The 12,786-nt window shown below is 47.9% G+C and overlaps 1 protein-coding gene across 1 annotated transcript in view; it reads left to right on the top strand.

The window, feature by feature from the left end:
* Positions 1-12,786, top strand: part of LOC115079396 — a 126,234-nt gene that overhangs the window by 95,832 nt on the left and 17,616 nt on the right. The window contains exon 9 of the mRNA XM_029583337.1: positions 458-634. Coding sequence (XP_029439197.1) covers positions 458-634 — 177 coding nt within the window. The remainder of the gene's footprint in view (positions 1-457; positions 635-12,786) is intronic.

The raw sequence follows: 12,786 nt of genomic DNA, 5'->3' as shown, positions 1-12,786 counted from the left end.
GTCAGCAACTATTGAGATTTTAATTGCTGAATAGCTGCTCCAAAGTCCGTATGAGCAGTACTCAAAACTACATGGTTATGTCTCCAATGAATAAACTCAGAGCAACCCTATGACTAGAACTAGAAGAGAATATTGGTATTTATGGTACATAGAGTTTTAGCTTATTAAGGGGGTCATTAGGTTATTTACTAAAGGCTTTCCCCCATTTTGTGTCTATGGAAGACACAAAATGCAAAAACAAAAAGGAAGAAAAAAGCAAAATTTACAATATAAAAGTAGGGTAAATGATGAAAATACTGTGCATTTGCCGAGATCTAATAACTGCTTTGCACTAAGGATAGATTATTACTGTGAACTTTCCATCCATGTGGATTGTATCATGATTATCACTTCGATGTACCTTTGCGCTTTGTTGGTATATGTAAGATACTTATTCTACCATTTTTAATTTTAAAAGATTTTCAGATATTTTTTTATGGTGCTGACAATGATGGCAATGGCTTTCTGAACTACACTGATATCCTGAGAGCCCTGGGAGACGATGCTCCCAGGAAGAAGGACCTGCAGCGCTTTGATGAGGACAGCAATGACCTGTATTCATACCTCGAGCTCCTGAAAGCCTTCACACTTGCAGGTAATATAACTAGCATCCTCTTTCCTGGTGAAATTCCTCATCACATCATGAGTACAGGCCCTACCTCCTTCCTCTGTTCTAGTCCCATCTCCTCCCTTTAGCCTGTCACGTCATTGTGAGTGAAGACTTGCCTCCAAGCTCTGTGACTGTCATATATCTGTAAGCATGGCCTTATCTCCTCGACTACATCAGTATGAGTGAGGCTTCATCTCCTCTTTCTGTCCCTGTCACGTCATTGTGAGTGAAGACTTGCCTCCAAGCTCTGTGACTGTCATATATCTGTAAGCATGGCCTTATCTCCTCGACTACATCAGTATGAGTGAGGCGTCATCTCCTCTTTCTGTCCCTGTCACGTCATTGTGAGTGAAGACTTGCCTCCAAGCTCTGTGACTGTCATATATCTGTAAGCATGGCCTTATCTCCTCGACTACATCAGTATGAGTGAGGCTTCATCTCCTCTTTCTGTCCCTGTCATAACTCTGTGAGGCCTTATCTCTTTCCTCTATCCTTACCATGTGACCAAGCTCCACGAGTGAGGCCTTTTCTCCATACATGAGAGCTTTTGCTGTCAGATCACTCAGGGATTGGAATACATCACCAGAGGGGAGGAGTGTACAAACCCATCTCTCACACATACATACATGCTTTCTCTCCCCTCCATCCCAAATCTAACCCATTCAATTTCACCCTTCCTTCCTCCAGGGTTGATCCCATCAGTCTCCAACCCTTCTATCTGTCCATTTCTGTGCACAAACACAGGTTTATGCTGGGTAAACAGCTTTGAAAAATCTGTCCTGGAGAAGTAAGATTTAAAGTAACTGAGCAGTTTGCAGGTCCACAAGTACAAAGTAGTAGCAGGGACAGAGACCACAGAAATACCTTCAAACTTTGCTCCTGCTTGACAGGAGCTGCCGGTGGTAGTGAAAAGCAGCAAATTGCCAGAAATCTGCCTCCAGACCTTTGTCCTTACAGATGCATTCTCTTTCAGCTGCTGAGAGAGGACAAGTTTCAGCCTGGGCAATTGCTTAATAATGTGGAATTTAGAGTAAGAAAAACCTTTCCTTTCAGTTCTTAAAGGTCTCTATATTTGATGGATTGGCTACATGGAGAAGCACAGTGAAACATTTTAGATTTTGTAGAGCTTAGCAAGCATGTTGTGTTCTGAGTTGCTTTATTTCAAGAAGTGACCCTACTGGCAAATTTTGTTTGGGCAAATTGTGGTCAAAATAAGGAGTGCGCTAAGTACTTAGGGGTAGAGATGTGAATCGGAACTGAAATCCGAACCGATTCTGGTTCCGATTCACATCTCTACTTAGGGGTAGATTTTAGAAGGTGTGGGTGGGAGTAGATTTGTTCGCGCAACCCGGCGCGAACGAATCTACTCCCGATTTTATAACATGTGCGCTGCCGCGCACGTTATAAAATACAGGGTCGGCGCGTGCAAGGCTGCGCAAAATCGGCAGCCTGCGCGCGCCGAGTCGTGCAGCCATCCTCCATTCCCTCCAAGGCCGCTCTGATTTTGGAGCGGCCTCAGAGGTAACTTTCCTTCCGGCCCCCCCCCCCCCACCTTCCCCTCCCTTCCCCTATCTAACCCACCCCCCAGCCCTAATTCCCCCCCTACCTTTATTTTACAAGTTACGCCTGCCGGCGCACCATGTTCTGGTCCATGGGCTGGCCCGGAGGCCTCGGCCATGCCCTGGAATGCGAACGCCCTCCCCCCGATGACACGCCGGCCACGACACGCCACCGACACGCCCCCCAGGAAAGCCCTGGGACTTACGTGCGTCCCAGGGCTTGCGTGTGCCACCGAGCCTATGGAAGATAGGCTCGGTGAGGACAGGGGGTAGAAGGGGCAGCTTTTCATGGGTTACGCACATAACCCTTTGAAAATCTGCCCCTTACTCAAAAGATGGGTTGTGCAATGTTGCATCAGACTTTGCAACTGTCACCTAGCATGATATAATTGATGACACCTAGTATGTAAGAAAAATGGATATGGTTTCAGTATTTGGACTTGGCTACAATGGGACAATAAATGATTGGCAACAGACCCTAAATCATGTCTGTGATTGGACCAATGATGTGATGTAAGAATGCTTGTCATCAGGGAATGTATTGATTTGTTACCTGCCATGCTAATGAAAGATATTAGAGATGAGCCTCAGGGAGGCTAAGGAATTCAGATAGGATGGATAGAGCATTTTAATGATAGGTTACAAATTTTAACTAATAGATCTGAAATTTCATTTTTTTAATTCCTTCGGAACCCTTGGTTGTATACCATCCAGTCCAGGTGATTTGCTACTCTTTAGTTTGTCAGTCTGGCCTACTACATCATCCAGGTTCAGTTCATCTGAATCATCACCCTTGAAAACCATCTCTGGAACTGGTATCTCCCCAACATCTTCATTAGCTCTGTTACAAGATATTGTACACTTTTGTAACCGTTATGATGGCTCAACCGAATAACGGTATATAAAACTCATCAAATAAATAAATAAATAAATTAGTAAATACAGAAGCAAATAATTCATTTAGTCTTTCTACAATGGCCTTATTTTTCCAGAGAGCCCCTTTAACCCCTCAGTCATCTAACGGTCCAACCAGCTCCCTCACAGTTTTCTTGCTTCAGATATATATATATATATATATATATATATATATATATATATATATTTATATTTTTTTTGTCAAAATAATTTTTTTTATTTCCGTGACAGCAAGGCAGAAACACCAGCAAACAATGTATTCAAATACATCAATAAACAACCAACCTCAGGTGCCGCAATCCGCTTGAACCGGTCATTTTTACTTTTTGAGAACTACAACATCCGTCAGCAAACAACCGCACATACTGACTCTCAAGCTTACCACCACACGCAGCAACAAACAGCACCCCACTGGAGCAGTCAACCTCTGCAACCCCTTCCTTCCCCCCACCTTCGGGAGTCCGTATATGTAGGACCACTGAGGGTCCCAGCGTTAAGGTTGTCAACAATCATCCAGTCTGTATCTTCAGGGAGAAAGTGGCAGAGACATTAGACGGCTTAATTCAGCGCCAGACAGTTTGATATCCAGTGGAGAGTAATTAGTTTTGTACATCTAGAGGCAGTAGAGAGAAACAGGCAGCCCACTAATCACAGTACAAGGTATTAAATGGGCGCGAGTTCGTGATGACGGCTAACCGCTCCATTTGCATAGCCGATGCAAGCCAATAATACCAGGCTTGGAGTGTAGGCTGTGTAGCAGGCTCAATCCACGTAACTATAATCATGCGGCATGCAAGAATTATAGCGGTGTGCCCAAACTTGTCCATAGCTGTGTCAGACACAGCTACATTGCCCCGCATTCCAGACAAAAGAAGGCGGACGGAGCATCGGAAACTGACCTTCAGACACTGAGCAATAAGTGCAAGGACCCCATCCCAGAATACTGTCAGGGTCGAACAGTTAAAAAGCCGATGAGCTAGGGTGCTCAAGTCCAAGCCGCATTTAACACACAGGGCAGAAGGCAGGTGGCCCATGCGCTGTCGGCGAACATCGTCATATATTAGATGGTGCAAGATTCTGAATTGTAGCTCACGGAGGCTCGTGTCCAGTAAAGTTTTATGCAAAGTCTTAAAGCAGGTAAGAATATAAGCCGGAGTAAGCTCATCTCCCTAAGCCTCTGTCCAATACCACACCACAGAACGAACATGGTGGGGCTCCCTATATTCCTGTCCCAGAATGCTCCAGCCTTTAATAGAGTTCTGTTTTAGAGAAACATAAAACATACGCTGGGCAAAAGTCGACTCCAGGTGGAAGGTCTCCGTTGTCCAAGAGAATGATTGGAGATAGTGGTGAGTCTGTAGATAAGTGTTGCGACCGTCGCTGCTCGACGTCCTCACTCCGCCCTCTTTACCTCTGTAGCGACTCCCTCCGGGTCTGATGGATGGCTGGCTGCTGCAGCATCTCCATGCTGTCTCCCTCCGGCGTCCCCGTACTGGCTTGACGTTGCAGATCCGCCATGTTGCCTGAAGATGTAGGGCGAGTGCACGTGTGCTCTGATTGAAGTACCAGCAGGAGCGCGAACCTCAGGGGCGTCCCCCTGAGATGACGTCATCCGCTTCCAATATGTAAAGGTCTCTATTTCATTATCTAACTGAGTTAGAAAGGAAGGGGATTGCTTCGGCTACACTTCCCAAGCTACTCCTTGGACTTACAGAGGTACCCACTCCTCGGGGGCCTCGCTCTTTTTCTTTACTTTCAAATTACAATTAGGAACCGGTACTCGCTCCTCAAGGGCCCATATTCCTGGACACTCTGAAGATTCTCTACTGCTTGGAAGCTATCGCTGCTACAAACAATTGTGAGTTACCATTGCTCTCTCAGAGCTTTCCCTGGAACCAGGTACTCACTCCTCGAGGGCCTAAACCTTTCCAGCACCTGAGCTTCCTTGAGACCTTATGTGAGTTTTGTCATCTAGTTCTGTTCATGAACTCTGCCTACTCTGCCTACTCACTTTCTACAGTTTCTCAACAGCTCAGCCATCCTGGATCGCTGTTCAAATACCTGAGGGACTACAGCCCTGCCGGGCATATCAGCTCACTACTGCCACCTCCTGTGGTTTCAAAACCTGTTTAATAAAAGAACTAAATGTGTGTCTGTCTCCATACTCAAGCCTAGTCAGTAATCCCTCTCGGGATATCTTCTCTCTGCCTTGCAGGCTACACCGGGCCTGGCCCAACGCATCTCAGAGCAGCAAGAACCTTTGGAGAAACTTACTGCAGCATTTCATCAGCTACACACCCAGAAGATACAAGGCACAGCTTCTAACCAAGAAGGTCAGTTACTGGAGGTAACTTTAAAGACTGCTGTACCACTGGCGGCTCCTATCCGTTTTTCCGGAGAAATCCAGAAGATCGGGGCTTTCTGAACCAGTGCTGCATGCTGTTCACCTTACAGCCAACTTTATTTCCCATGGCTCTTTCGAAGACCACCTACATCCTGTCATACTTGGATGGAAGAGCCCTGTCGTGGGCATCTACCTTGTGGGAACACAAGGACCCTATTTTGCAGGACAAAGAAGGATTTATGGACTTGTTTAAATCCGTCTTTGATGACCCTGCTCGTAATTCTGTTGCTGGTTTTGCTTTGGTGGACTTGAAGCAAGGCAACAGATCACTGGCTGAATTCGCCATAGAATTCAAGACTCTTGCAGCGGAACTTCGCTGGGACCCCAAATGTCTCAAGACTCTATTCTGCAGAGGCCTGGATACCCGCTTAAAGGACGAGCTGGCCGCTCGCCAGACACCTGACTCGCTGGATGAATTAAGAGCCTTGGTCACTCGGATTGATCACTGGCTCCGAGACAAGGTGAAGGAACTCCGGCCTAAGGTGTTACTTGGGTTGAAAGAGGATAGTACTACCACTGCACCTCGGATGGTTCCAGTAACTTCTGCTGCTGATAAAGATGAACCGATGCAATTTGGTCATGGACACTTGACCTCCAAGGAGAGAAGATTTCGGAAGAAATGCTGCCTGTGCATGTACTGTAGTCAGCCTGGCCATGATGTCTCTACATGCCCTATTTTGTCCAGGAAACGGACGGACAAGTCCTGCGGGAGGACTGTTCCTAGGCCTTACCGCGTCCTCTCCTCTGCTTTCTCTCCCAGTCTCCTTGACCTACGGACCAGTCACGGTTCAGACACCTGCCCTGATGGACTCAGGGCCAGGAGGCAACTTCATTCTCAGATGTTTAGTGGAATACTTTAGGATCCCTCTCATCAAATTAAAAGATCCACTACTGTTATCCTCTAGGAGTGTGCATTCGTTTTGAACGCATATGTAAAACGCAACTAATTTTTTTTTTAAACTTAAAAAAGTGATTATGCGCAATGCATCGCAATTTTCAACTTATTCAACATAGCTATGTTGAATACGTTGAACCTAAATAAACACTTAAACCCCCCACCCTCCTGACCCCCCCAAGACTTACCAAAACTCCCTGGTGGTCCAGCGGGGAGTCAGGAAGCCATCCCTGTATTCCTTTACGAGGAGCACGTGACGTCGGCATCACGTCGGAGTGACGCGTACGTCACGTGCTTCTCCGCGCCTCCGCTCCGGGACCCCCATTGGACCCAACCGGAACTTTTGGCCAGCTTGGGGGGGTCAGGAGGCCCCCTACCAACCTACCAGTCTGAAGGCCTTAAGGAGATTCCTGGGGTTTACCAACTATTATCAAAGCTTTATAAAGAACTATTCCTCCTTAACTGTACCCTTGACAGCGATGACTTGCAAGGGTGCCAATGCTTCAAAATGGTCCTCAGAGGCCATTTCCGCATTTGAGAAATTGAAGACTGTCTTCTCCACAGAACCATGCTTACGGCATCCAGACCCCAAAAAGACCTTCATAATTGAAGTTGATGCTTCAGATGTGGGGGTAGGGGCTGTGTTAAACCAAGCGGGAGACTCAAAAACCTTACGACCCTGTTCATTCTTCTCTCGAAGATTTTCTCCAGCTGAAAAGAACTACGGGATCGGCGATAAGGAGCTCCTGGCTATAAAGCTTGCATTTGAAGAGTGGCGGCCATGGCTTGAAGGTGCTCAACATCAAATAACCGTCTTCATGGATCATAAGAACCTTGAGTATCTCCACCATGCACAATGTTTAAATTACAGACAGGCCAGGTGGTCTTTATTCTTCAACTGTTTTGATTTTGTGCTTAAGTATTGACCTGGAGATCGGAACACCAGAGCAGATGCGCTGTCTCGCTCGTTTCACTCAGATGTGCCTGATGAACCACAGCACATAATAGATCCGATGAAGATATCTCTAGCAACCAGCCAGTCTGTTTCCGCTGGTGATGCCACCATCTCTCATCCTGCAACTTCTACTGGAGAGTCTTTAGAAGTGGGTTTTGGACATACCCCAACATCATCACTTCCACTGAAACTTTCAGTGATGTCCACAGCAGCTCAATTCATTGCTGCTGATATCATCTATAACATTCTGCAAGATTCTTCCAAATCTCAAGATCCATCTGTCATCAATGCAGAAGACAACTTAGAAATTAAGATCAAAGAAATTCTGGATGTTCGTAACAGAGGCAAGACTTTTGAATACCTTCTGATTTGGGAAGGCTTCAGCCCCGATTTAATCTCTTGGGAGCCTCAGACCAATATCTTGGACAAAGAGATGCTTCATCAGTTCCACCTCGTGCATCCTTCCAAACCTAAGCCTGGTACCTGAAGAGGAGATCGCCCTTTGAAGAGGGGTACTGTTGCGACAGTCGCTGCTCGACATCCTCACTCCACCCTCTTTACCCCTGTGGCGACTCCCTCTGGGTCTGATGGACGGCTGGCTGCCGCGGCGTCTCCATGCCATCTCCCTCCAGCGTCCCCAGACCAGCTTGACGTTGCAGATCCGCCATGTTGCCTGAAGACCTAGGGCGCACACGCGCTCTGATTGAAGTACCAGCAAGAGCGCGAACCTCAGGGGCGTCACCCTGAGATGATGTCATCCGCTTCCAATATTTAAAGGTCTCTATTTCACTATCTAACTGAGTTAGCAAGGAAAGGGATTGCTTCGACTACACCTCCCAAGCTACTTTGCCTCCTTGGACTTACCAGAGGTACCCGCTCATCGGGGGCCTCGCTTTTTTTCTTTACTTTCAGATTACAGATAGAAACCGGTACTCGCTCCTCGAGGGCCCATGTTCCTGGACACTCTGAAGATTCTGTACTGCTTTGAAGCTATCATTGTTACAAACAATTGTGAGTCACCATCGCTCTCTCAGAGCTTTCCCTGGAACCAGGTACTCACTCCTCGAGGGCCTAAACCTTTCCAGCACCTGAGCTTCCTTGAGACCTTATGTGAGTTTTGTCATCTAGTTCTGTTCATGAACTCTGCCTACTCTGCCTACTCACTTTCTACAGTTTCTCAACAGCTCAGCCATCCTGGATCGCTGTTCCAGTTCCTGATGGACTACAGCCCTGCCGGGCTTATCAGCTCACTTCTGCTACCTCTGCTGGTTTCAAAAACCTGTTTAATAAAAAAACTAATGTGTGTCTGTCTTCATACTCAAGCCTAGCCATGGTCCCTCTCGGGATATCCTCCCGGGAGCTTGGTTATCTGCCACCGGCCCAGGGATCCACGCACAACTATATCAGATTGCTGACTCCTCCTTCTTTAGGAGCCTATAAGAACAGATTGCTACTCCAGAGTCTAACTAACAGCAGATTTATTACAATAAGCAAAAAAATGTTTGCAGGGGATGTGGTAATCTCAAGTCAGAGAGGCAAAATCAACCACTGTCGGCGAGTCAGTTTGGTAGAAGTGGAAAAGAAATGGTAAACTCCTTTGCAGCCAATAATCGAAGATAGCACTGTATTCTCGTCCTGACACAAAATTCCTGTTGCCTAGGAGCGGGAGCAATAAGGAGGTCGAGCCAGTAAGATGTCCCTGAGTCAGAAGGCATCGCCATGCCAAATGACAAGGTTGTATGAGTCTCATAGGGACGTCAAAGTTACACAGTGCTGTGGCTTCAACTTCTAGCAGAAACAAGGGGGCACAGGGGGCGGTCATGTTGTTCATCACTCCATCCTCGCAGTATGAGTATTTATCTAAAATCCACTCCCCCACAAACCGGAGCTGACAAGCTACATTATACAGGCGGAAATATCTGGCATACCCAGTCCCCCCCATGTCCCTGGAATGCAGCTTCCCCCCCCCCCCCCCCGCCCAAAGGAATTTCTGAAAAGATTGCTGTAACCAAGTGACATCTTTGTTAAGCATCCAACATGGACGCATATGGGGGCGGATTTTAAGAGCCCTGCTCGCCTAAATCCGCCCAAATCCGGGCGGATTTAGGCGAGCAGGGCCCTGCGCGCCGGTGAGCCTATTTTACATAGGCCTACCGGCGTGCGCAGAGCCCCGGGACTCGCGTAAGTCCCGGGGTTTTCTGAGGGGGGCGTGTCGGGGCGTTTTCGGGGCGTGTCGGGAGCGTTCCGGGGGCGGGCCCGGGGGCGTGGCCGTGCCCTCCGGACCCGCCCCAAGTCGCGTCCCGGCGCGCTAGCGGCCCGCTGGCGCACGGGGATTTACGTCTCCCTCCGGGAGGCGTAAATCCCCCGACAAAGGTAAGGGGGGGGTTTAGACAGGGCCGGGCGGGTGGGTTAGGTAGGGGAAGGGAGGGGAAGGTGAGGGGAGGGCAAAAGAAAGTTCCCTCCGAGGCCGCTCCGATTTCGGAACGGCCTCGGAGGGAACGGGGGTAGGCTGCGCGGCTCGGCGCGTGCCGGCTATACGGAATTGATAGCCTTGCGCGCGCCGATCCAGGATTTTAGCGGCTACGCGCGTATCTACTAAAATCCCACGTACTTTTGCTTGTGCCTGATGCGCCAGCAAAAGTACGCCAAATCGCGCGGTTTGAAAATCTACCCCATGGAGTTTATAGAGTAACTTGGATACTATTGCCATCTTGAGGAGGGCACACCGTCCAAAGAACAAAAGTGGCAAAGGGTGACAGGCCTTTAATTGAGCCCCCAAGCTGGTCAAAGTACTTTTTATGTTGAGGACATAAAGCTGCTTCAAATCCCTAGGGATCCACACCCCCAGATATTTGATCCTACCCGGTGCCCAAGTAAAGGGGAACTCCCCGGGCCATGTGTGCGGCATCTGGGAGTCAAGCCTGAGAGCCTCGGATTTGGAAAAATTTATAGTCAGCCCCGCAATTTCTTTGAAGTGAGCAAAACTATGAAGGATAGCTGGGACACTCTATCTGGGCTTGCCCACAAACAACAGGATATTGTCTGCAAACAGCGCTAATTTCATTTGGCGTCTCCCGATATGGAGACCGCAAAACTGTCCTGTCGGAAGGGAATAGCAAGAGGTTCCAGAGCTAGTACAAACAAAAGGGGGTACAAGGGGCAGCCCTATCACACTCCACAATGGAGGGGGAATGACTGTCAGAGAACCATTAATTAGAAGCTTAGCACTAGGAGCAGCATACAGTGCCCTTAACCATCTAATAAAATTCCCCTCGAAACCATAAGAACATAAGAAAATGCCATACTGGGTCAGACCAAGGATCCATCAAGCCCAGCATCCTCTTTCCAACAGTGGCCAATCCAGGCCATAAGAACCTGGCAAGTACCCAAACACTAAGTCTATTCCATGTTACCATTGCTAATGGCAGTGGCTATTCTCTAAGTGAACTTAACAGCAGGTAATGGACTTCTCCAAGAACTTATCCAATCCTTTTTTAAACACAGCTATACTAACTGCACTAACCACATCCTCTGGCAACAAATTCCAGAGTTTAATTGTGCGTTGAGTAAAAAAGAACGTTCTCCGATTAGTTTTAAATGTGCCCCATGCTAACTTCATGGAGTGTCCCCTAGTCTTTCTACTATCCGAAAGTGTAAATAACCGATTCACATCTACCTGTTCTAGACCTCTCATGATTTTAAACATCTCTATCATATCCCCCGTCAGTCGTCTCTTCTCCAAGCTGAAAAGTCCTAACCTCTTTAGTCTTTCCTCATAGGGGAGTTGTTCCATTCCCCTTATCATTTTGGTAGCCCTTCTCTGTACCTTCTCCATCGCAATTACATGTGTTTTGAGATGTGGCGACCAGAATTGTACACAGTATTCAAGTTGCGGTCTCACCATGGAGCGATACAGAGGCATTATGACATTTTCCGTTTTATTCACCAATCCCTTTCTAATAATTCCCAACATTCTGTTTGCTTTTTTGACTGCCGCAGCACACTGAACCGACGATTTCAGTGTGTTATCCATTATGACACCTAGATCTCTTTCTTGGGTTGTAGCACCTAATATGGAACCTAGGGATGTGAATCGTTTTAGGACGATTAAAATTATCGTCCGATAATTTTAATATCGTCTTAAACTGTTATGGAACACAATACAATAGAGATTCTAACGATTTATCGTTATAAATCGTTAGAATCGTGAGCCGGCACACTAAAACCCCCTAAAACCCACCCCCGACCCTTTAAATTAAATCCCCCACCCTCCCGAACCCCCCCCCAAATGACTTAAATAACCTGCGGGTCCAGCGGCGGTCCGGAACGGCAGCGGTCCGGAACGGGCTCCTGCTCCTGAATCTTGTTGTCTTCAGCCGGCGCCATTTTCCAAAATGGCGCCGAAAAATGGCGGCGGCCATAGACGAACACGATTGGACGGCAGGAGGTCCTTCCGGACCCCCGCTGGACTTTTGGCAAGTCTCGTGGGGGTCAGGAGGCCCCCCACAAGCTGGCCAAAAGTTCCTGGAGGTCCAGCGGGGGTCAGGGAGCGATTTCCCGCCGCGAATCGTTTTCGTACGGAAAATGGCGCTGGCAGGAGATCGACTGCAGGAGGTTGTTCAGCGAGGCGCCAGAACCCTCGCTGAACGACCTCCTGCAGTCGATCTCCTGCCGGCGCCATTTTCCGTACGAAAACGATTCGCGGCGGGAAATCGCTCCCTGACCCCCGCTGGACCTCCAGGAACTTTTGGCCAGCTTGTGGGGGGCCTCCTGACCCCCACGAGACTTGCCAAAAGTCCAGCGGGGGTCCGGAAGGACCTCCTGCCGTCCAATCGTGTTCGTCTATGGCCGCCGCCATTTTTCGGCGCCATTTTGGAAAATGGCGCCGGCTGAAGACAACAAGATTCAGGAGCAGGAGCCCGTTCCGGACCGCTGCCGTTCCGGATCGCCGCTGGACCCGCAGGTTATTTAAGTCATTTGGGGGGGGTTCGGGAGGGTGGGGGATTTAATTTAAAGGGTCAGGGGTGGGTTTTAGGGGGTTTTAATGTGCCGGTTTTGCGATTTTTAGATTTTTAGATTTTTCACGATTTTTCACGATTTTTCACAATATTTTACCCCCCCAAATGGCAACAATACGATTCCCTCCCCCTCCCAGCCGAAATCGATCGTTAAGACGATCGAGGACACGATTCACATCCCTATGGCATGGGTTATTTTTCCCTATATGCATCACCTTGCACTTATCCACATTAAATTTCATCTGCCATTTGGATGCCCAATTTGTCTCACAAGGTCTTCCTGCAATTTATCACAATCTGCTTGTGATTTAACTACTCTGAAAAATTTTGTGTCATCTGCAAATTTGATTATCTCACTCATCATATTTCTTTCCAGATCATTTATAAATAT

This window comes from Rhinatrema bivittatum, chromosome 1 (assembly GCF_901001135.1).
Source record: "Rhinatrema bivittatum chromosome 1, aRhiBiv1.1, whole genome shotgun sequence".
NCBI classification, from domain to species: domain Eukaryota; kingdom Metazoa; phylum Chordata; class Amphibia; order Gymnophiona; family Rhinatrematidae; genus Rhinatrema; species Rhinatrema bivittatum.
The sequence above is the reverse complement of the archived record's forward strand: the minus strand, read 5'-3'. Positions and strand labels throughout refer to the sequence as shown.